The 20,832-nt window shown below is 37.0% G+C and overlaps 1 protein-coding gene across 4 annotated transcripts; it reads right to left on the bottom strand.

Annotated features, from left to right (window-relative positions):
* Positions 1-402: 402 nt before the first annotated feature.
* Positions 403-19,846, bottom strand: LOC147407775 (Tetratricopeptide repeat (TPR)-like superfamily protein). 4 transcript variants are annotated; one of them, XM_086436523.1, is made up of 22 exons: positions 19,691-19,846; positions 19,500-19,577; positions 19,193-19,405; positions 18,947-19,069; positions 18,755-18,838; positions 18,587-18,637; positions 18,257-18,349; positions 17,470-17,610; positions 17,293-17,373; positions 16,882-17,141; positions 16,635-16,806; positions 16,305-16,420; positions 16,150-16,207; positions 11,638-11,703; positions 11,271-11,483; positions 11,076-11,127; positions 4,650-5,023; positions 4,389-4,483; positions 3,987-4,223; positions 2,630-3,273; positions 1,380-1,583; positions 403-931 (listed from the first exon to the last, which is right to left on the bottom strand). In XM_086436523.1, the coding sequence occupies exons 1-22, from the start codon at positions 19,700-19,702 to the stop codon at positions 750-752; spliced, it is 3,549 nt and encodes a 1,182-aa protein (XP_086292649.1). In that variant the 5' UTR covers positions 19,703-19,846; the 3' UTR covers positions 403-749. The 4 variants fall into 4 exon arrangements, with proteins under 4 accessions (XP_086292649.1, XP_086292650.1, XP_086292651.1 ...); XM_086436526.1 differs by lacking the exons at positions 403-931; positions 1,380-1,583 and having other exon boundaries at positions 3,109-3,295; XM_086436524.1 differs by lacking the exons at positions 19,193-19,405; positions 19,500-19,577; positions 19,691-19,846 and having other exon boundaries at positions 18,951-19,069.
* Between the last annotated feature and the right edge of the window lie 986 nt (positions 19,847-20,832).

Here is a 20,832-nt window from a genome sequence, read left to right as displayed (position 1 = left end):
ATATGACAAATCAAGTTACATTTTACAATTTGGTTTTGGTTGCCCCAAAATCCTCAGGAATCTTCACTAAAGGTCCCTCCTTTCCCAAGGATTTTGCATATTTATGAGTGAGACAAGGAAGGATCATGTCTAATATCGTTGTTTTTTAACTTCTCAATTACTGTTGATGGCCAATATCAATGACGAGACATGTGGCATCGACCTGTGTAAATATGGGTGTGGGTCCAGCGATGTGGTTTATCCATCAACCTCCAAAGGTCCAAAGCCCAGAATGCTAACCAATGCATCAGCAAAAACACCTTTCAAATAAATTTTAAGAAAATCCCAAGGCCAAAGAAGGCCTCCCCCAAGAACACAAAGCACATAACTGCACTACCAAATTGTAAACATCCAAATCAAGAATTCCTAAAAAGCATTTTATTAGATGTTATAAAGTAATTGTTCAGTGACCACAAACTACACCCTGTTATACATTGACCTAATTTACAGAGAGGTGGGACCAATTTTCTAGTCCTCAACTTCAACTATAAAATCAACAGTCCAATGTTTGATTCGATCCCAGCAAGTTTTACTCTTGAGCTTAGCAACCCATTTTCACTTGTTGGATTCAAGTTGATCAAAATGTCCAACATTGACGAGATTAAAAGCAATTTTCCAAGGGAGCAGCACAACCACTTGAGAGATGCACAGAAATCCCCGCTGAATGGTAATGGAGGCATAGAATATCAGTATCAGGAAACATATACCGCTCACTCCCTCACCTTTTGCAAAAGCTTCCAGTATCTCAAACAAGACGGATTTAAATGTATCGCCCGAAGAAGCCACCTCAGTGGGCTCTGATGAGACCCCACACTAGACGAAGAGTCAGACCCAGCTTTCAGCTGCCTTGCAAGCAAATGCATTTGAAAATACAATTCCGCAGGCCTGGTCTCTGTAGAAGAAATAAATATAGTATGAGAAATCCAATTAACTACGAACGATATTTATGAAAAATGAAGCCAAAATTCAAAATGCATCTCATATTCCCATTCTTTGGCTTCTCCCCACTATTTGTCCTTCAAGTTAGACCTCTCTCTAATTGAAGAATACTATTCATTATGAGCTGTAACCCAAAACAACAATTGAACAGGCCCTACCATCCATCCAATGAATTCTTCTAGATTGTAGAAAGGAGCTTTCCATATTATTCTTGATAGTCAAAGGGAACACAATTGATTGAATGTTAGAATCATTTGGTAGGTAAATTTTTTGGATAATAGATAGAAAGTTCCAGCCTCTTTGAGCAAAGGAATGAAGGGAAATGTTTTCATGATCTATTTCATTATGACCACAGCCACTGTGGAAAAAAGAAAACATTAATTAGTGAAATAAATTGAAACCTGGTGGCCAAGATAGCCATTCAAGCCTGAGGTTCCTCTCCCACTTAGCTCTGGCGCCTAGGCTTGCTTCTGCTTGAGCCAGCAATGTTGATACAATAGGTAAAGGAATTGGAGAAGTCTCCTGAGCTTTGGAGAGGCTGCTTTCTGCAAGTGATAAGAACTGAGAACCACCTTGCTGCCTGGCAAGCTCCATACAGATAGCCCCTGTTGAAATCCATATACCGTTTAGTTAGATGGGTTGGGGGAAAGGGGAGCAATTAAATATACAAACTCTGCTATTTTGGGAGTGATGCATTTATCCATATGGGTTTCTATGGTTGGTGCACCACCATATGTGCATGTATCATCAAACTTTAGTCCAGTATAGAAGACCAACAAACCTTCTATAAGTGAACAGGGAGATAGTCAACTATCATCTGTTTAGCTCTAAACAGAGGGAATGGAGGAACAGGATTTTGTCCAGCAGAGTCAAAATCTTTGGGATAAGGCTTTGTTATTGTTGTTGAATTCTCCACATACAATAGAAAAGCTATTGGAGAATCAACATAAGCTACTATAGATTTCATAAGCTACTATAGATTTCATAGGTTCTAAAAAATTCCGTACTTCTGCAGCACCAACACCGGAAATTTGTCACTAACATCATCGACATCAAAGCCCTATCCTCTCTTGTGTTGGAAGAATGATTCACGTTCCTCCATTCAATCCCAAAGTCACACCTTCCCTTTCGTGGAAGATCATAATTCATATTGCATCTTTATAAAAATCTGTGGTTTTATATGCTGAGGTGCAACCGCGTTAGGTGATACGGAACAAACCTTGTTTCTCCAATTAACTATTTTTTTTTTCTTTTTTATTGAAATATTTTTATGTATAATGTGGCCATACAACCAAGGCATATGCCTCAGTCAAAAGGTCCAACACTCAACTTGGACACATGAATCTTGGACTAAGGAAGACCCCTTGTATACAGCCTTTCACCTGCACTTCAGGGTGTTTTAGATACACCTCACCCTGAGGTGCTCCTTGAGGGACATGACTTTAAATGTGTTGAAAACTGAGATTAAAAACCCACTGAATTTATTTTTGTTTAGCAAGCTGGAAAAATAAACATAAATTCAAACACCAGGTCACCCTTTCAATCAGTCAATTCACTATATAAATTCTTAAACTGAGCACTTAATATTTAGATTAATCTTTAAATACCAAATGAATAAAATTGTTAGTCAAATTCATAAGGATATAGATACCGTGACAGAGAAAGAGGCAACTCTCAGCAGAGGCTAACAAGCAACCATTTGCTAGAGCAGTCTCCGCATGAAGATAATCTTGGTCCCACATAGAGCGCTGAGCCCGCACTAACTCAAAGACGGCCATCCAGATATTCCACGAACTATTGCTCCCTTTCAAGCAATCCTCAAAGTTCAAGTCTATTGCATTTACATCTATCTCAAGTTTGTACCTAGATTCTAGATATTTAAGGCCTATCCAACCAATAGGATAATCCGTCTTGAGCTGCAAGCACTTTATATACTCATCCCTTAACTTTGGAAAATTCCCTTGTACTGCATAGGCACGGCACAACGACAAATGTGCAAAAAAGAGATTGCTATCAGGAAGCAAAAGCCTGGATGCATCTATAGCACGATTGATGCAGCCATTGTAATCCCCACCTTGCAAACAAATCTCTGAAGCACAAATTAGAAGCTGGAACTTTTGATATTGATAAGACACATCTTCCTTGGAATATACTTCACTAGTGAGAGCATTACAAACTAGCCTCTCAAGTGTAACGCACAGATGCCGAGGGAATCTCTCTTCACGTGCTTTATGTAGAACAGTAAGTAGAAGCAGGTAGCGTGCATTATGGTTCCATGGTTCTTGATGCAACCATCTGTTCATAAAGAGTAAAATCACTGTACAGAATAAAGTTACTCTATCTTTTAATTATAAAAATCAATCAGATTGCTCAAATCACATACAAGGATCCCTTTAGTAACAATTTTTCAGTAATAGGATTCTTCTAAATATTTTATTTTTCCTATTAGATCCTATCAGGACAATCGAACAATAATAAAAAGACAACAAAAAAAATAGGGGAACCCCGAGGGGCTGGACTAGTGGCAAGCTGAGCCTTGATAAGCTCCTCAGGAAGGGGTAGGTCAAGTGTTCAAAACCCCACAAAGCAATGAATTCTCCTTGAGGCCACCCTCCAGACCCTCGACTCAACCAGTTGGGGATGCAGGACTTTATGAGAGGGTGGTACATGCGACCATGAGATTACTCTCACGTGAAGGGTGGGGATACCCACGATAAGCAAAAGAAAAAAAATGGGTGTGTGTGGGTGGGGGGGTGTGTGTGCGGGGTGGGGGGGAAGAAAAGGTAACACAAGTATAAGCACACAGATTCAATTCACTAAAACATAAGGACCAAAATTTCGGACACGTTTCTATTATTTTTGCCAGACACAAGAAAATTTTCTTTCAAGACAACTTATTCTCTTAATAAATTCAAGCGTATGGTATTGTTTAAAATCCTTAGAAACTATCATATGAGAACTTTCAATGAGATAGATTCCAGATGCTTGAAGAAAATAAGCTCTGATACCTTTGCAATTGTAGAATCGATGGTGCTTCATGCATGAATTGCTCTTTACATGTTGGGAAAGAGAACTTTGGGTTGGAGATGCTGCTAATATAGCATGCGTTTTCAGCAGCACCAAGGATCTCATATGCTGTTTTCAGACCTTCCTTAACCGGGAAACTTTCTATGACAATGCATCTTCTTGCAGTCAGAGTATCTTTATATTCTTCACCAGATAATAAAAGATAACCAAGTTGGTTCCTGCCATGAACAAATGCCAATAAAACAAAAGAAAATAGGATTTTACGACAAAATTTGGACCTTAGGAAAGATGACTCAGAGTGCTTATGAAGATGGAAGAGGCCTAAAGGCCCAGCCACCAAACAATTCTGACATCAAAATTTTTCTGTTACTACAGGATCGTACCTTAACAAGCTACTGTTAGGGTACATGTGAAGAGCTTTTCTTAGATGATCCACCGCACTTTGAATTCCCAGGTGTTGCTTTGATCCATGTCTCACCTACAAAAGCCGAAAGACAAATAATATCCATCGCATATACCTAACATCTTGGAAGGCATTTAAACCCCACAAGAGAACCTAAAATGAAGATAGGCATTAAAAAGAGATCAGGGAAAGATCTTTAAGTTGAAAGGAATGGTTTTAGGGAAAGAAAAAAAAAACTTACTAGTTTGCAAACGGCAATTAAAGAGTGCATTCCAGTAATTTCTTGACATGATGTGAGTGAGTTACGAATACTTGGAATAATTGACTCAAGCCGATTACCATGATCTAAAGCATTAATCACAGTGGCAATAAAGCTAATTTTTGAACTCTTTAATAATTCTCTTGGCATTTTTAAAATGCTTGTTGTAGTTGATTCCTGCCCTGAGATATGGTACAGCAATTTAAAGAATAAACTTATGGATGCTGCAGCAGTTGTCTGGTCCATGGTAGAAACACTTGCAGCCAGATTTCTTGCCACGGAGAGGGCCAAGTCACTCTTTCCAAATTTCCACAAAGAGATGGCATATATTTGCAAGCCCCTGCTATCAAGCAGACCTAGAATGTAGACAAAATACAAAATAAGTTTGAAAAATAAAGTATAAAATCAGGCTCAACAATCCAGTCCATTCCAACTGAAGGTGTTATTGTTATGCTATATTCCATTCAAACACACTATTGGTGCTCACACCAACGAAAAGGGTATGATGCAGCCATGTTATCTAGGCCTTGCTAAGTTCCAATAACTTGCATATAACTTTAACAAAATGCAGGTATCACATATTTTTTTTTTTGGATAAATATAAATAGAAAAAGGAGAATAGGAGGCCGAGATAGCCCCCAAACAACAAGAAAAGGAAAAACAAGGGAAAAAAAATACACGCCCGGCTGGGGGCTACTGGTCACAAACGGTATCCCAATTAAAAAAAAAAAAATTGGAAGCACACTCCCTCAAATTCTTTACTCATCTTTGACCAAAAGAAAAGAAACCCCAAAGTCTCTAAAATCACTGTGTGAGACGAGCTCTTCTTGCTATGGAACACCCTGTTGTTGTGCTCTCTCCAGAGACCCCAAGCAATAGCGAATGGAAGGATAGCCCAAAGATGCATTTTTCTATAATAGAAGATATTGAAACCCCAACCCTCTAAAAGCGCAAAGATAAATACAGGAAAAACCCAATCCACTTGGAAACGAGATAAGAAGATTGTCCAAATAACCCGGGAGAAAGAACAATGAATAATAATGTGGTTGATGGACTCCCCATCCCTCGAGCAAAGATGGCAAAAATTTGGGGTAATCCACCCCCGACGGATCAAATTATCCAAGGTTAGGATTCTACCCAAAGAGACAAGTCATAAAAAGAAAGCCACCTTGAAAGGAACAAAAGTTGACCATATGACAGATGGAGAGAAAGATACCTCGCATGACGGAAGCAAACAATTATAGAAAAACTTGACAGAGAACTTTTTATCCTTAGTCTTGACCCATTCCCTTCTGTCCTACTCGTTCTCTCTGAATTGAATCAAATTAAGGAGATCTAGAAGATATGTAACCTCCGTCAATTCCCAATCATTAAAATTCCTCCTAAATCCCAGATCCCAAAAATTCATGTTCCCACCCCGAATCAGACACTGCCTTAGTGAGTTATTTTTTTTCAAAGAGCAAGCGTACAAAGATGGGAATTGAGTAAACAGAGATGAAGTTCTGCACCAACAATCCTCCCAAAATCTAACTTTGTCCCCTATCCCAACTTTGAATCTAATCTCCCTATCAAACTTATCAACACCCTTCAGAATACCTCTCCACACACTACACCCATAAGTTCCTCTAGCTTCATTACTATACCAACCAAACCTCTTCTCTCCATATTTAGCCTGAACCACCCTCCTCCACAAGTTGTCTCTTTCTTCCCCGAATCACCAAAGCCCCTTGCCCAGGAGAGCTTTATTTGTAAGTCTTAGCCCTCTAATCCCCAAGCCTCCATTCTTCTTTGGGGTGCAAGTCATCTTCCAATTTACTAAATGATACTTTCTTCCACCATTGTTATCATTCCACAGAAAATTCTTCATTAGTCTTTCAAGCTTAACTTCCATCGATTTAGGCAACGAAAATAGGGATAAGAAGTATATCGGAATACTCGCCCTACAGGTATCACATCTCAGTCGGTCTTGTTCAAGTCAAGCATACCAAGTTTGGAAAAAATTAATCCACACCATTCAAACCAATTGCCTCAACATCAAAAAGGCATTGGAAAATAATTATTCATAGGATGGTTTAGATAAGTTGATTAATGAGATTTAGAACCACATGAAGCACAAGAAGTGGCAGAATTTTACCATCATCATCATTGAAGCCTTATCTCAAAATTTTGGTTAAGTGACAACTTTACCGATAAAAAAAACAATTGAATGATTGTACAGATCAATAAATACGTGCAACTTGCATAGAATATAAAACCAAGGACATTATAATATAGTAAACACGATTGCATTGTTGCCCATTACACTCATACTTACTCACACAAATACACCCACATACTACCCATAAGGAAACGGTTTAATTGGTAGATTTTGCATTCATTTACCATTTCACTTCTAGACACAATCTCATGCACATATGACTCAATCAAGAGCATCTCTCAGATGAACCACACCATGGTGATAAATATACCACACTAATTGAGTTGAAGCTGCACACATAAAACTGATGAAGAAAATCAGAATTTTAAGGAATCCTTTGTACTTCGTAATCAGGCCCGATGTCCATATAAATTATGGAAAATTTTCAGGCCCATGGTCCAATTTAATTTTGACTCATTAAAGATAGTTTATTTTTCATCCATGAACTATGAAAGGCTTGATCCCTATTTGGGTAGGTAGATAATCTTTTCAAGGTGCAGCCCAAAATATATAATTAAAAGTTACATGATATATACGATCATTCTGTATTATGGGCAACTAATTTTTGTACTTAAGGAGATACAGGTGTTTTTGGTCTTAATACAACATTATAGATGATTTTAGACCATGGAGGAAACCCAAATGCACTGGATCCATGTAAACCTCAAATTTTAACTAAGGCTATAGCAGTGAGCTTGGACAACTCATTTTGCCAGCCCTCACATGAACGATGATCCCTTTTTTTAGATTCAAGTTTTTCCATCGAGAGCAGGGTGGTCCCATCGGTATGCATCTGCTGGCACATATTGGAGAATTGTACAAAAGAGCATCTTATTTTCTCCTACCAGATACGTGATTGGTCAAATGTTATTTTGACCTCAGTGGATGAGGTATAGAACAATATTTTTGTGTATTCACATTGATCCTTTGACCTGAGAATTGAGAATCATATGGGATCCTATGAATTCTAATTATGTTCCTTTAATTCGTCAAAAACTTGATATTTAAATTGACCAATATGCCACGTGTTTTGGGGACCAGATGAACACATGAGAATGTCATGATGTGATTAAGGAATTCTACATGATAGCCATTTCCATGTATTTCCATATCTAAGAACATTTTGATATTTAGACGAACAAGTAGACATTTTCTGATCAATCATTTTTTATCAAATTTTTCTATAAACTATACATACATATATTATATTTTCAAAACAGTTTCGAACTACTTCTGTATCATACATTATAAACTGAATGGAAGAGATTAAGGAAGAAGTCTTGGTGATCTTGGCAATCTAGATGATCCAACATTTAATAGGGAAAGTTGAGTGATGTGGAAGGATCGAGATGCGATTAGATGTGCTGATTTATTTTTCTGATACATTGTGTTTCGGTTATGGGGCTACGGCGACATGTCTACCCTAGAGCGCCTTCCCAAAAAGGAAAATATGAGATTAAGTTGTTTGAAATATATACGTTATAGCCTTGATATTTAATTGACCTTATAAATAAAAAACCACAGCATATATATATTTCTAAAAGAAATTGAATGCTTTTCTCATTACTTATGTATTCACATGCATATATGCATGCAATTTATGAGGGACTTCATCGGAAAAAAATTCTCATAAATATGAAATAACATGCATGCATATATGAGGTTTCTTCATTATTTATAATAAAAACAGAACTTCTATTATATATATATATATATATATAGAGAGAGAGAGAGAGAGAGAGAGATTTCTCCATTTTATATGCATGCATGAACATGTGAGAATTGCTTTCTGTTCATTAATGTGTAAACACGTTCTCTTTATTTAGTATAGTGTATGCATGCATGTATATGAGAAACATCTCTTGTCAATTGAAGCAACTTAAAGTGTTGTCCCATTAATGTGAAACAACATTTTACACACACATGCGTGTGAAAGGCTTCCCCCACTAAATAAAATAAGATGGCAGTTTTTTAATGTGAAACACTTCATCATATGCATGCATTTATATGAGGGTCTTTCCTCATTGAATGAAATAGTTTAGGGAATCTTCTTCATAAATGTAAAACCCGTCATCTTCATGCATGCATTTTTATGAGGAGTTTTCTTTATTAAAATTAACATCTTATGGAGTTCGTATCACTCATGCAAGACCACTTTATTTATTTCATTTGTAGTATAAATGCAGGGGCCTCCCCCATTAAACAACCACCATAATTCCTCTTCTACAATCTCTTGTTTTCTTTTTAAAAAATTTAGTTCTTTGAGTTATTACGCACACCCAAAAGTATTGAATGTGTCACGGTTTGCGATATTTGGGGTGAAGATATAAGAGTTCCGGATTATGAAAGCGATTGTGGTTGATCCACTGAGCAAATACGGTGAGTTGATCATATGAAGATCTCAAATACGATATGTTGGGGCTGTTTTTTTCTGGGGAAAGGGTTTTAAAGAGTTTGAGGGGATTTTCTTTGAAGATTTGGTAGTCTGATGGGATCTCGTTTGTAATTTGGGAGATTAGTTGTTTTGCTTTGGGGTTTTTGTGCTCTGTTTCTTTTTTTCCTCATTTGATTAGTTTGAATTCTGGGACTCCTTGTCCCTTTCTTTTCTAGTCAAATTTTAACTTATCAAAAAAAGTGTGAGGATCAAAAGGATCCCCTTGAACTCCTCATGCAACTTAGTCCAAAGAGCATATTGGCTTTAATATCGAGAAGTAACTTAACGACAATCTTGTCCTTACCTTAGAAAGCATTCATCTCTTCCAAATGCCCCAATAAATTGCAAATGGAAGAAAACTCCAAAGGATTCTTCCTTTAGAATTAAATGCATAATTGGGCCGACCATCATATAAAAGTCAAGATGATCCAATAAATGTGAAACAAGAGAAAGAAATGAGACTAAATGACAAAAGCTCTAGAACAATCAAGGATATTGTGATTAACACTTCCTCTACTTCTTGCATATCACACAAAAATTCACCAAGATTTTTTCATGGAAGATAAGAAGATCGACAGTCAAAATTTTGTTTAAGCAGGCAGACAAAACAAAGAAAGACAATATAAACAGGACATCTGCTCCCCAAATAAAAGTTTATGGGAAGTTTAAAGGAGGTGACAAAAGAGATGAAAAAGTGATTGAACGAAAATTTTCCGTCTCTAAATTTTAGCCATTTTCTTTGGCCTTCATGGATGTAGAAATTCCTAGGTTTAATAGTTGTTTTGTTAGTAATTACCGTCTTAGTCAATAACAAATTTTAGAGTTGTGATGGTTCCTCGTAGTTGCTTAAATAGTTTGTGGTGTTAGAAGTATTTGGTTGTCATTGGTTTCATTTTCTTGTTGGGCAAGTTGAGTTTTCCAAGCCAATATAAATATGATTTATTTCTTTATTTTATAGAATAGAATGAATGAACTTTACTCAGTTATCTGATAGCTTCCTTTCAAAGTGAGACTCCTCTATTTTGGAGGAATAACTCCATGAAGTCCATCCCATGTTGAAACTTCACACACTTAGACATTTAAGTGGTGTGACACAACTTAAAGGCCTATCCTATTCCTCTACAAAAAACCAACCTTGAAAATCCTAAAACCACATTCATCCAACCCATTTCATCCCAAAAAAGTGACCCATAGAACCAACTCTACCATACCTTAACTAAAAACCATATCATCCTCAAACCTAACCCCAATCCCTATTTTCTGACCCACTAAAGCCAAATTTTCAACAACCTAGCCCTCGTATAGATCCCATCAAAACCCTAAAGCCTATAACTCACCCCCCCCCCCTAAATCTAAACCTTGCAGTCCTACATCAATTTGGTATGAGCTGTTTTCCAACATCGAGGCCCATCTAATGATGGAATTTATTGAATGTTATCCATTCCATATTCTTTCCAAGATTGAATAATTGATCAAATGGCTAGGAGTATATGATTGAGGTGATATGTGGGTATTTGACTGATCCATTTGGAGGACCCATCTAGTGGACAGTAAAGATCAAGCCATGTTTAGCATGCATCAAGCGTGTGTGTGTGTGTGTGCATATGTGCAGGGTGGCAACTGATAAAATGGAGGAAAGGGTGCACAATGACATATACATGCACCATTCACAAGCTAAATTTCAATAATCCTGTGCCATGTGATTATTTTGCAAGAACAAGAAGTGCCAGAATAAGGTTCAAGTAACTAAAGATGTTAAATTACTTCAATGACACACCTTCTTTATTCAAACCTTCACACTCTCGTGCAGCATCGAGGGCATTCCCTGCCTGCACCAAACAAAAGCTTTTAATAGAATATAACAAACAGGAGTAGATAAAATCAGTAAAACTTTTTGAGTTCAAATATGCCTCTTTACTGGCATAAAAAAAAAAAAAACAAAATACCAAAATGTTGACAAGAGCTTATTTACCATACAAAGTGCTCTAGCCAGATTAACTGAAATATCATAGAAACGGGATTTAGGAGAATTTCTGGCAAAGGTGTTAATGGCACATCTTGCCCGCCGGTAAGCAGCAATGGCAGACTGGTAATCAGACCGTGCTTCAGAGAGCAGTCCATTCAAATTATGTGACTCGGGATGGTGAGGTGCACGCTGTACAGCCTGCTGAATGGCTTCAAATACCTGTAACAGCAATTACCAGCAGGTTTTAATCACTAGTTGAACCATACAAAAAATAAAATCCCTTAACTCCAAAATTGTTCAACCAGAAAAAAATACAGAACATTTATTTTTTGCATACTCCAAGTTCATGCAAATAATTAGTAGATTGTCATACCTGTGGAGACATAAGGTGACCGGAACGAACAGCAAGCATTCCAAGACCAATTTGGAATTCTGCGAGCTGCAATATCAAAATTCATACAAAGTTATGTTGCGCCTCGCGATTATATATATGTATGTATGTGTGTAAGTATATTTTATTCCAAAAAACAGGAGAACGAGGTGACCCCCTTTTAGTACAGAAAAACTAAACATAGGAAGATACAGAAAAACAAAGAAATACAAGAAGATTCAGAACTATATAGAACACAGCACATCCCATCTGAAACAAGGTACTTGAAGAACACCACTTCGAAATCTTTACTCAATTTACACCAACAAAAGAACAGACATAGAACGTCCAAGATTGCATCACATATTGGTTTCTCATTCCCTTGAAAGACTTCTATTCCTCTCCTTCCAAAGACCCTAGCAAATCGCAAATGGATGGACAAAAGAATTTTTTTCCTTATAGAAAACACATTGAAACTTCATCCATGGAATAAAGGTAAAACAGATTGTGGGAAAAGCCAAATTATATGGAAAAAGGATAGAAAGTGTGGCCAAATCTCAGAAGCAAATGAACAATGAATCCAGAACATGCCCCCAAGACTCCCCCATTTGCCTTACAGAAGGAACAAAACTTAGGAATGGAGATGCCACACTTATTAATATTATCCGAGGTTAGGATTCTCTCTAAGGAGGCCATCCAAATGAAAAAAGTAACGATGGACAAAACTAGGGAAGACCAAACAAATGACATTGGGAAGACAAAATCGCATGAGGGTAACAATGATTTATGTAACGAACGCACTAAGAAGCTTTTCTCCCTATTTCCATTCCACTCCCTTCTATCATCCTCAGGGGACACAATATGGATGGAATTGAGAAGATTTAGGAGTCAAAAACATCTTTAATTTGCATGTGAGAAAATGGAAATCCCTCACTCCTCTTTTCATTCTTCTAATTGTTGTTTCTTGTTTGTCATTTTCAGTGTCTACAGTTCAGACATTTGAATCCTCACTTAAAATGGTTCAACTCATCTATGATTTCAGGAGAGTGTCATTCAAATCCTTCATTTATCTGTTTAAGTTGATTTCCCGTCCAACCATCAATTTTGAGGGATAGGTAATAAAAGAAAAGCAAGTGAAGAAGACCTTAGAGACTAGAAGGGAGAAAAAAAATCAAAGAAGAAAGAACAGGAGGAGGAAGAAATTAATGAGGAGCCAAAAGGAAAAACAAAATGATGAGGAACCAAAAAGAGAAAAACCCGAAACGGAGGAACAAACTGCTCCATTATCTTTAAAAAAAATTGCTCTATGGGGAATTGCTATAATGCTTATAGCATCTTCATTTCTCTATATAAAACGAATAAGGAAGGTCTCGATGAAGCAATTGCCACCAACTTCTCAAAATTGGCCAACGGAAATGAGCATTAACCAAGCGTGGAATCCTGAAAGAAAAATATTGAAGCAATCGTAAAAGCAAATCTATATCTTTCTCGGACTACACGGCAACTTATGGCAGCTTCACCGCATACGCGAAAATCCATGTAAAAAAAAGTAATTCTGTTTAAGTGGGAGTGTTTTAAAAAATGGAGGGGAAACCTTGTATTCTTTTCAATAGCATGAAAAATGAGGATGCATCTTTTAAAATCATGGTATATAATAGTTTTAATATTGGACATTCGAACATCAAAGTTTATTTGTCTATGAAAATTTCATGTTATATGCTATGAAAGAGAAATTCCTAATACAATTCATCAAACACATTTGATGCAATATAAGAATCAAGTTCTAGATACTAACCATAGCAATTTTAACTCATGAGCCTCACATTTTTTTATAAGTATAAACTCATTAATAAAAGCTAGATCGGCCGAGATGACCAACCAAGCAAAAACCTATACAAAGGAGACCACTCAATAACCATACGACACACCCTATCCTAATTGCCTATGAAATTCTCAAAGAAGACCTCCCTAAACTCCTCGAAAACCTTGGACCAAAAGAATACAAGACCCAAAATAGCCAAGATCGTTTCCTTACGATCTTCCCTATTCTCTTTCCAAACACTCCAACAAATTGCAAACGGGGTGATGCTCCACAACGACCTCTTCGCACCTGAGATAGAGTAGCCAAGAGAAAACCAAGAAGCAAAAAGATCTCTAACTATTTCAAGTATGCAAGTCGAAAGTCCGAACAATCTAAAGAAATGTGCCCAAATCTCATAAGTAAAACTACAATGGAGAAGAATATGGTCAACTAATTCCCCATCTCTCAAACACAGCAAGCAACAATTAACCCCACACATGCCACTTCGCATCAAGAAGTCCACCGTTTGAATTTTAACTAGTACCGCGGTCCACGTTAAGAAGGCTATCTTCATTGGAACCCTTGGGCCCCAATGACATGAGGGAAAGACACCCCTCAACATTACATAAAGAGTGATAGAAAGACTTTACCGAATACCTTTTCATCCTTGCTCTCCCTACAAATTCTCCCATTCTCTCTCCCAATAGACGAAGTGTATGCGATTAACCTCCCGATTTCCCCCAATTTCCAATCATTAAAAGCTATGTGGAAACTTAAGTCCCAAACCTACTTTCTATCTACAAACCTTTTGAAGTTGGATACTGGTAAGCCCTTCTTTGAAGAAATCAAGTAAAGGGATGGGAACTCCTCACTAAGTGAGTGAGTACCACACCAAATGTATTCCTAGAACCTCACCTTATCACATTTTCCCATCTCAAACTGCATTTTCACCTTGAACAAAGGAAGAGTCTTTACAATATCTTTCCACAAACCACACCCGTGCGATGTCCTAGCCGACCCACTCTTCCACCCAAAAGCTTCGGAACCTAATTTCACCACTATGACCTGTCTAATGAGTCTTACATATTTAAGTTAACTCATGAGCCGATTTTTAAAACACTTTCACTTAAACAACCTTAGTTTTCATCATCTATTTGTTCCTCCTTCTATTCTTTTAGTTCTTCTTCAATTTTTTTCTATGTATTGATCTCTAAGGTATTCTTCACTTACTTTTCTTCATTACATATTCTCCAAAATCGACAATTGGACGGAAAATCAACTTAGACAGATAAAAGAAGGATTTGAATGACTCCTGAAATCATAAGTGAATTGAACCATTTTAAGTGGGGATTCAAATATCTGAACTGTAGACCCTGAAAAGGACAAACAAGAAGCAATAATTAGAAGAACAAAAAGAAGAGTGAGGGATTTCCATCTTCTCACAAACAAACCTCTTGAATCTCCCAACCAATGAAGTCTCTCCTAAGACCTAGATCCCAAGAAAGCCCACTCCTACTACGAAAATCCTCCACGGAACTATTCTTTTTTAAAGACACTGCGTACAATGATGGAAATTGTGATGATAAAGCCGATTCTCCACACCACCTATCTTCCCAAAAATGTACCTTATTTTCTTTCCCCACTCTAAACTCGATCCTCCTATTAAATTGTGGGGAAACTTTTAGAACTCCCTTCCACAAACTACACCCATAAGATGACTTTGCTACCCACTTTCCCAACCAAACATTTTCTCCATACTTTGTTTTGATAATACTTCCCCACAAAATCGCTTTTTCCTCTCCAAAGAGCCACAACCACTTGCCTAACAAAGCCTGATTTGTTCTTTTCAAGGCCCTCGTCCTTTTTTTGATCGATACAAGACCCTCATCCTCAAGCCCCATTTCTTTTTGGAGAACATAATAGTTTCCATTTGACCATATGCTGTTTTTGGTTTCCATCCTTGTCATTCCACAAAAAGCCTCTCATTAATTTCTCTATGTTAGTCTGCACACACCTAGGCATGAAAAATAATGATATAAAATAAATCGGGATACCAGCTAGGGTGCTTTTGAGCAAGGTTAGCTTCCCTCCCTTAGACAAGTATCTAGCTTTCCAAACACTTGATCTCTTCCGTATTCTCCCAATTACTTGATCTTTAATTCTTCTACTATTGTATGTCGCTCCCAAATAGTTCCTACTATTGTATACATGACAGATATATAATTTCTTTAGGAAGAGTTTGAGCAGACCTACCTATTACAAAGAGAAAAAATAAAAAAACAGATAATCAGCACAATCTGCCCATCCCTACTTTTTTTTATTGATGCAATCTTCCTATCTCTACTTACAAACCAACTGCCACCTAAAAATGAAATAATAAAAAAATACACCCTTAAAGTCCGTAAAGACTTTACACCAAAAGAATAGAAAGCCTAAAGTGCTAATGATGACCTCATATAAAGTATATTCTCCTTCTGCAGACACGGAAGTTTTCTCCTTCCAGACACCCCAACAAATGTACTTAGGACTGACCTAGTCATGCAAATCAGTACACTAACATAATTCATGATTCTTGTACTTCTATGACACTGATTAAGGACTTCCATGCCTACAGATGTAGTTAAATAAGCAATCTAATAAATTAATCCAAATACAGAATATATGTACTGATATTTCTTTTCTAAGATAGCTGGTTAAGGTGTGGCATCACTTACAGGCAATATTTGCACAGCACGTAGGCAGCTTTCATAAGCCTCATCCAGTGTGAACCCTCTAAAAGGAATTTCAAAATATATTTGAATGTATAAAACTTTTCATTCTAACAACTTAAAATCAAATATTTCACGACAAAAAGGACAGAAGCATTTACCCAGATTGAACATCAGTTGACATGCCTGCCCATGGTAATGCAAGTGTAGGATCTATGCTTCTAGCACGATCAAATGCTTGTCTGGACAATTGCTTCTCACCCTCCTTTCTGTAAATCTGTGGAAAATAACAACTTAGACACCTCAGATAATGGAAATGGAGAAGGAATCATGAAAAATATTTCAACCATAAGATTTAATAAATAAGTACATTTAAATTTTTTAAATTGAAATAACTTCTATTCATTTTACAATTATTGGAAGATTTCCACGCTATTCACCCTGAGAACAAATGTCCTGAGAATCAGATTAGAGACCATATAGAAAACTACCTGTCCAAGGTATGCCCATGCAACAGCAAGAGATACATCCAATTGCAATCCCCTGATAAGAGCATGTTGCTTTAATGCATTATGGGTGGATAGACATCCCAATGCCACCCAGAACTCAGTCTTGTCTCCCTCAAGTAACAAACCACCAAGGGACATCTTCTCAGGTAGCTCCCTGGCAAATAAAATAATCAATTACAATATATCATGCAAAACCACGTCAAACCATTTAATGAAAAGAAGATCTTACCAGGCATCTGGTTCAGGTTCAGGTTCAGGTTTACTTCTCTCCTCAAAGGAACTAATAAGATCCACAGAGATTGCAATGTCAATGTAGATATTAGCTTGCCATGGTGTCAAGTGCAAAGCCCGCTGATAAGAACGATTGGCAGAGACTGCAGCAAGAAAACATTTCCTTTTCCATGTAAGGATGGAAGTTTTGAAAGCCACCTCATCATTTTCTAAGCTACGGTCCTCATCCGTCCATGGAAAACATTTTGCATATGCAAGCTGTGACAAGGAGGAACACACATTGACCTCAACCACATGCTTTGAAGAATACCATAACTAAAGCAGAACAATAAAAGCATCGAAAAATATTCTACACAAGGTCCAAATTCCAGACAAGGAAGCTTGCAAAACACAATACCGACGATCATACCTGAATATCACCATACAACTTCCAAGTACAGGAAGCATTTCCAGCTAAGCAGGTACTTGCTTTTGCAACAAGAGACGCTTCCTATAATCACAAGGAAAACTTCTTAACTTTCAAATATGTTTCTTTTAAGTGGTAAAATCCAAAAGAGGGACATCAACTAGTTCCGTGAAGACTAACCTCCAGTAGTGAAGCTCCCCAACCAAAAGCACCATAATTTACACATTCTGTTGCCATACCAAGAAGCCCTGAAGCAAGCCCAAAGTGTGCAGCTACATTTTGAGGTGAGATCTCTAATGCACGCCGAAAATGCTCCACTCCCTAAAGGAAGAAAGCAACTTATGCTCAAAGACAATATGTCCCATGCATGCATGCAAGTAGATATGCAAACACAGACCAAACCATCCACACAGACATTCGCAGCGATAAACATGCAAGAAGTCCCCACCAATACAAATTCCACCCAATCACAATTGCAAATCCCCATTCTCCGTCCCCACCACCACCCACCCACCCAAAACCAAATTTTAAGTGCATACAAGCATCTTCATAATAAGATAAGCTTCATAGCAAACAAATGGATTATGCATTACCGAATAAATCAAATTGAGGACAAAGCATTCAAGTGCTTTCTACCAAATTAAAATCAAGAAAAGAATCATCTAGTTCTAGTACTACATACACTGAAACATATACCCTAGGATACAACCTCATAGTCTTTTCACCAACAGTAAAACTTAAAAATAAAAAAATAAATAAAAAATTAAAGAATTAAAAGATAGATTAGGGCATAAGTTGAAACAACTGGTTATTTGAAGCCTACTTTCCAGAGCTTTGCAAATTTTTACACTCTAAAGGAGAAGGGTAAGATATCAACGGTTGAACTTATTTAGAAGTTGAATACAATACACATGCTCACAGTCAAGTTCTTTACTACAAACAAGTATGATGAAGGGATGAATCTTACTTTTCTAAAGGAACAAAGCATGAGTAAAATGTTCCCAGTCTCAATCAATGCAAAGATTCTTGAATCTTCTAGCTCAATGGCACGCCCATACGACTGTTACAATAGATCGTGGTAAATAAACATTATTGCATCAAAAGCATGAACTTCACTATTACTGCAATGATCAACTTGAAGAGTCTGTGGATCCTCGATCGAACTTACAATTCATCACTAGTTCTCCCAATAACAATAACGGTGATCACAAAGGCATCCATTGTCCAAAGCAATTGAGTTTCTCAGGTTTAGGAATAAAGGAAGCCCAACCATCACAACAATGATTGAAAACGTTACCTTTATGGCGGCTGTAAACATTCCTAATCGCTGATAAGCAAGACCCAGGGCCTGAAATTGGAGCAAAGAAGTACTCAACAAACCAAGCAGGAAAACCAAACTAAAATAAAATAAAAATTAGAACTAAACAGCAGACATTAAGAACAGCTTGTAAATAAGGATTCATACTTCCCACAAATCCCCACATGTAGGATAGCCTCTTATAGCATGTTGAAGGCTCTGTACTGCTTCAGACCATTTCTTCTGATGCACCTGCAATGTTTTAAGTGGAATTAAGATCATGTACCCAAGTTGGTTTCAATGTGGGAAATTTATACAAGAAAGGAGTGAAATTTTAGAATAAAGAAAAGAACATTAAACCTGCATGTAACCTAATCTCCGAAAGGCCCAAAAAGCCCTCGGCGACTTCTCCGAAGCTCCCTGGCAGACGGCAATCTCCAAGCTCTCTTTCCCTTCCTCGTCCAACAAATCACACAGCGATTCCTGTAAGAGAGAATGCAAGTTCAAACTAACTTTTTTCTAAAATGGAACATTAAATACACACACACACACAAAAGTGTGAACTTTCTCATTATAATTGCACGAAAAATCCCCCAATTCACTAACCCCCGCTTCGAAATCATCCGGATTTAGAGTCACTGCTCTCTGATAGCACTTCGTAGCTCTTTGAGAATCTATCGATACTTGACCATAATAATGCCCTAAATACCGAAACGCGGCGCCATTGTTAGGGTTTAACTTCGCAGAGATAACGAAATGCTCCACCGCTTTTTCCTTAAATTCCTTCGATTCTTCTCCTTTATCCCACAAGAAAATCCCCTAAGAACGAATAAAGAAAAACTATCAAAATTTCAACTTTATGGCGCGAAATATACAAATATTGAAAAATCGAAGAATTATTTCAAAAGCGTACAAGATTGTAATGGTGAGATGAGTTGTCTGGATCTGAATCTACAGCTTCTTGTAGTTGTTTCAAGAGATCTTCGTCTTCCTGGAAAAATTGAAAGTGTGACATTGAGGTTAAAAGAAGAGAGTTAGAAGTGAAATAATCGAAATTCAATGGAGTGAGTAACGAAATTGAAAATCCGTTGAAATGGGGAAGACCTTGTTCTTCATTTTGACGGATATAAACCCTAGAACGCAATTGCGAGCTTTAGGCGGGAGAAATGGAGGTGACTGTAAAAACCAACGAAGGAACCTGACATTTGTAAATCGTTGCAGAATCTCTCATTACGTGTTCTGCGGGAAAGACCTTTTTGCAACTAATTGTTAGGGTGATTTTGATCTACCCCTCAATATTTTGGCGAATATTAGAGATGTCTCCCTTGACGGAAGTGTTTTCTAATAGATTAAGTAAAAGGACCTAAATACCCTAATCTTTAACTTTAACTTTTTCTCAAAGAAAAACATTTTTCTTACTAATTTAGAAAACATTTTAAGCCTTATTAAAGGTCATTTTACTCAGATGGATTACCACATCAACAATCAAACACCATCACCTCTAAGTTTCATCGAAAATTTGAGATAAAAAATAAAATAATAATTTCTTTTAAACTTGATCGAAGGTTTTTGAAAATGGATAGTTACCGAACTTCAAAATAACTCCCAAACTTAAAATTGAAATTCAATAGTGAAAAATAATTTTTTTTTAATATATATATATATACAAAATTTATGAAATTTTCTCCTCTACTGCTTTAAGGCATCCGATCATGTTTTTGGATGTCACGAGGTAAGCCCAAGGACCCTTATTACGGGTGAAATCCTTACTTAGTGAGGCTAGTCGGACTCTTTTTCAAAAGCAGTTGTCTTCAACCACCTCTGTAAGATTTTGTACCCTATTACCCAACTTGGGGATTCTTGTCTACTTCAACTTTAAAGAATAAAAATAAAATATTTTCTATCTTCTCCAACTTTAAAGTACTCCGTACCTCAATATTCAAATATACAAAGTATGGTAGTTTTTTTTAAGTTGAAAATGATGGAAGTTTTGGGGGAAAAAAAAGGGAATTTCTACGAGAGATTAAGATAGGTTGAAGAAGAAGGCTTGATGAAGATGTTCAATAGATTCAAATTAATTTAATACAAGGGGTTGAAAGTGATTGGTTTGAGTTTTTATTGGGAAAATTACTTAATGCACCTTAGGTGAAGAATTTATTTATAAATCCCCATAATTTTTCATGGTAACTTAATATTCTATTTAGTAAGTTTTTTTTAATTATTTCTTAATGCCCCTAACCCCCTTT

Source organism: Akebia trifoliata, chromosome 3 (genome assembly GCF_017979445.1).
Source record: "Akebia trifoliata isolate Shusen 1 chromosome 3, ASM1797944v1, whole genome shotgun sequence".
In the NCBI taxonomy this organism is placed as follows: domain Eukaryota; kingdom Viridiplantae; phylum Streptophyta; class Magnoliopsida; order Ranunculales; family Lardizabalaceae; genus Akebia; species Akebia trifoliata.
This window is presented reverse-complemented; position numbering and strand designations above follow the sequence as displayed.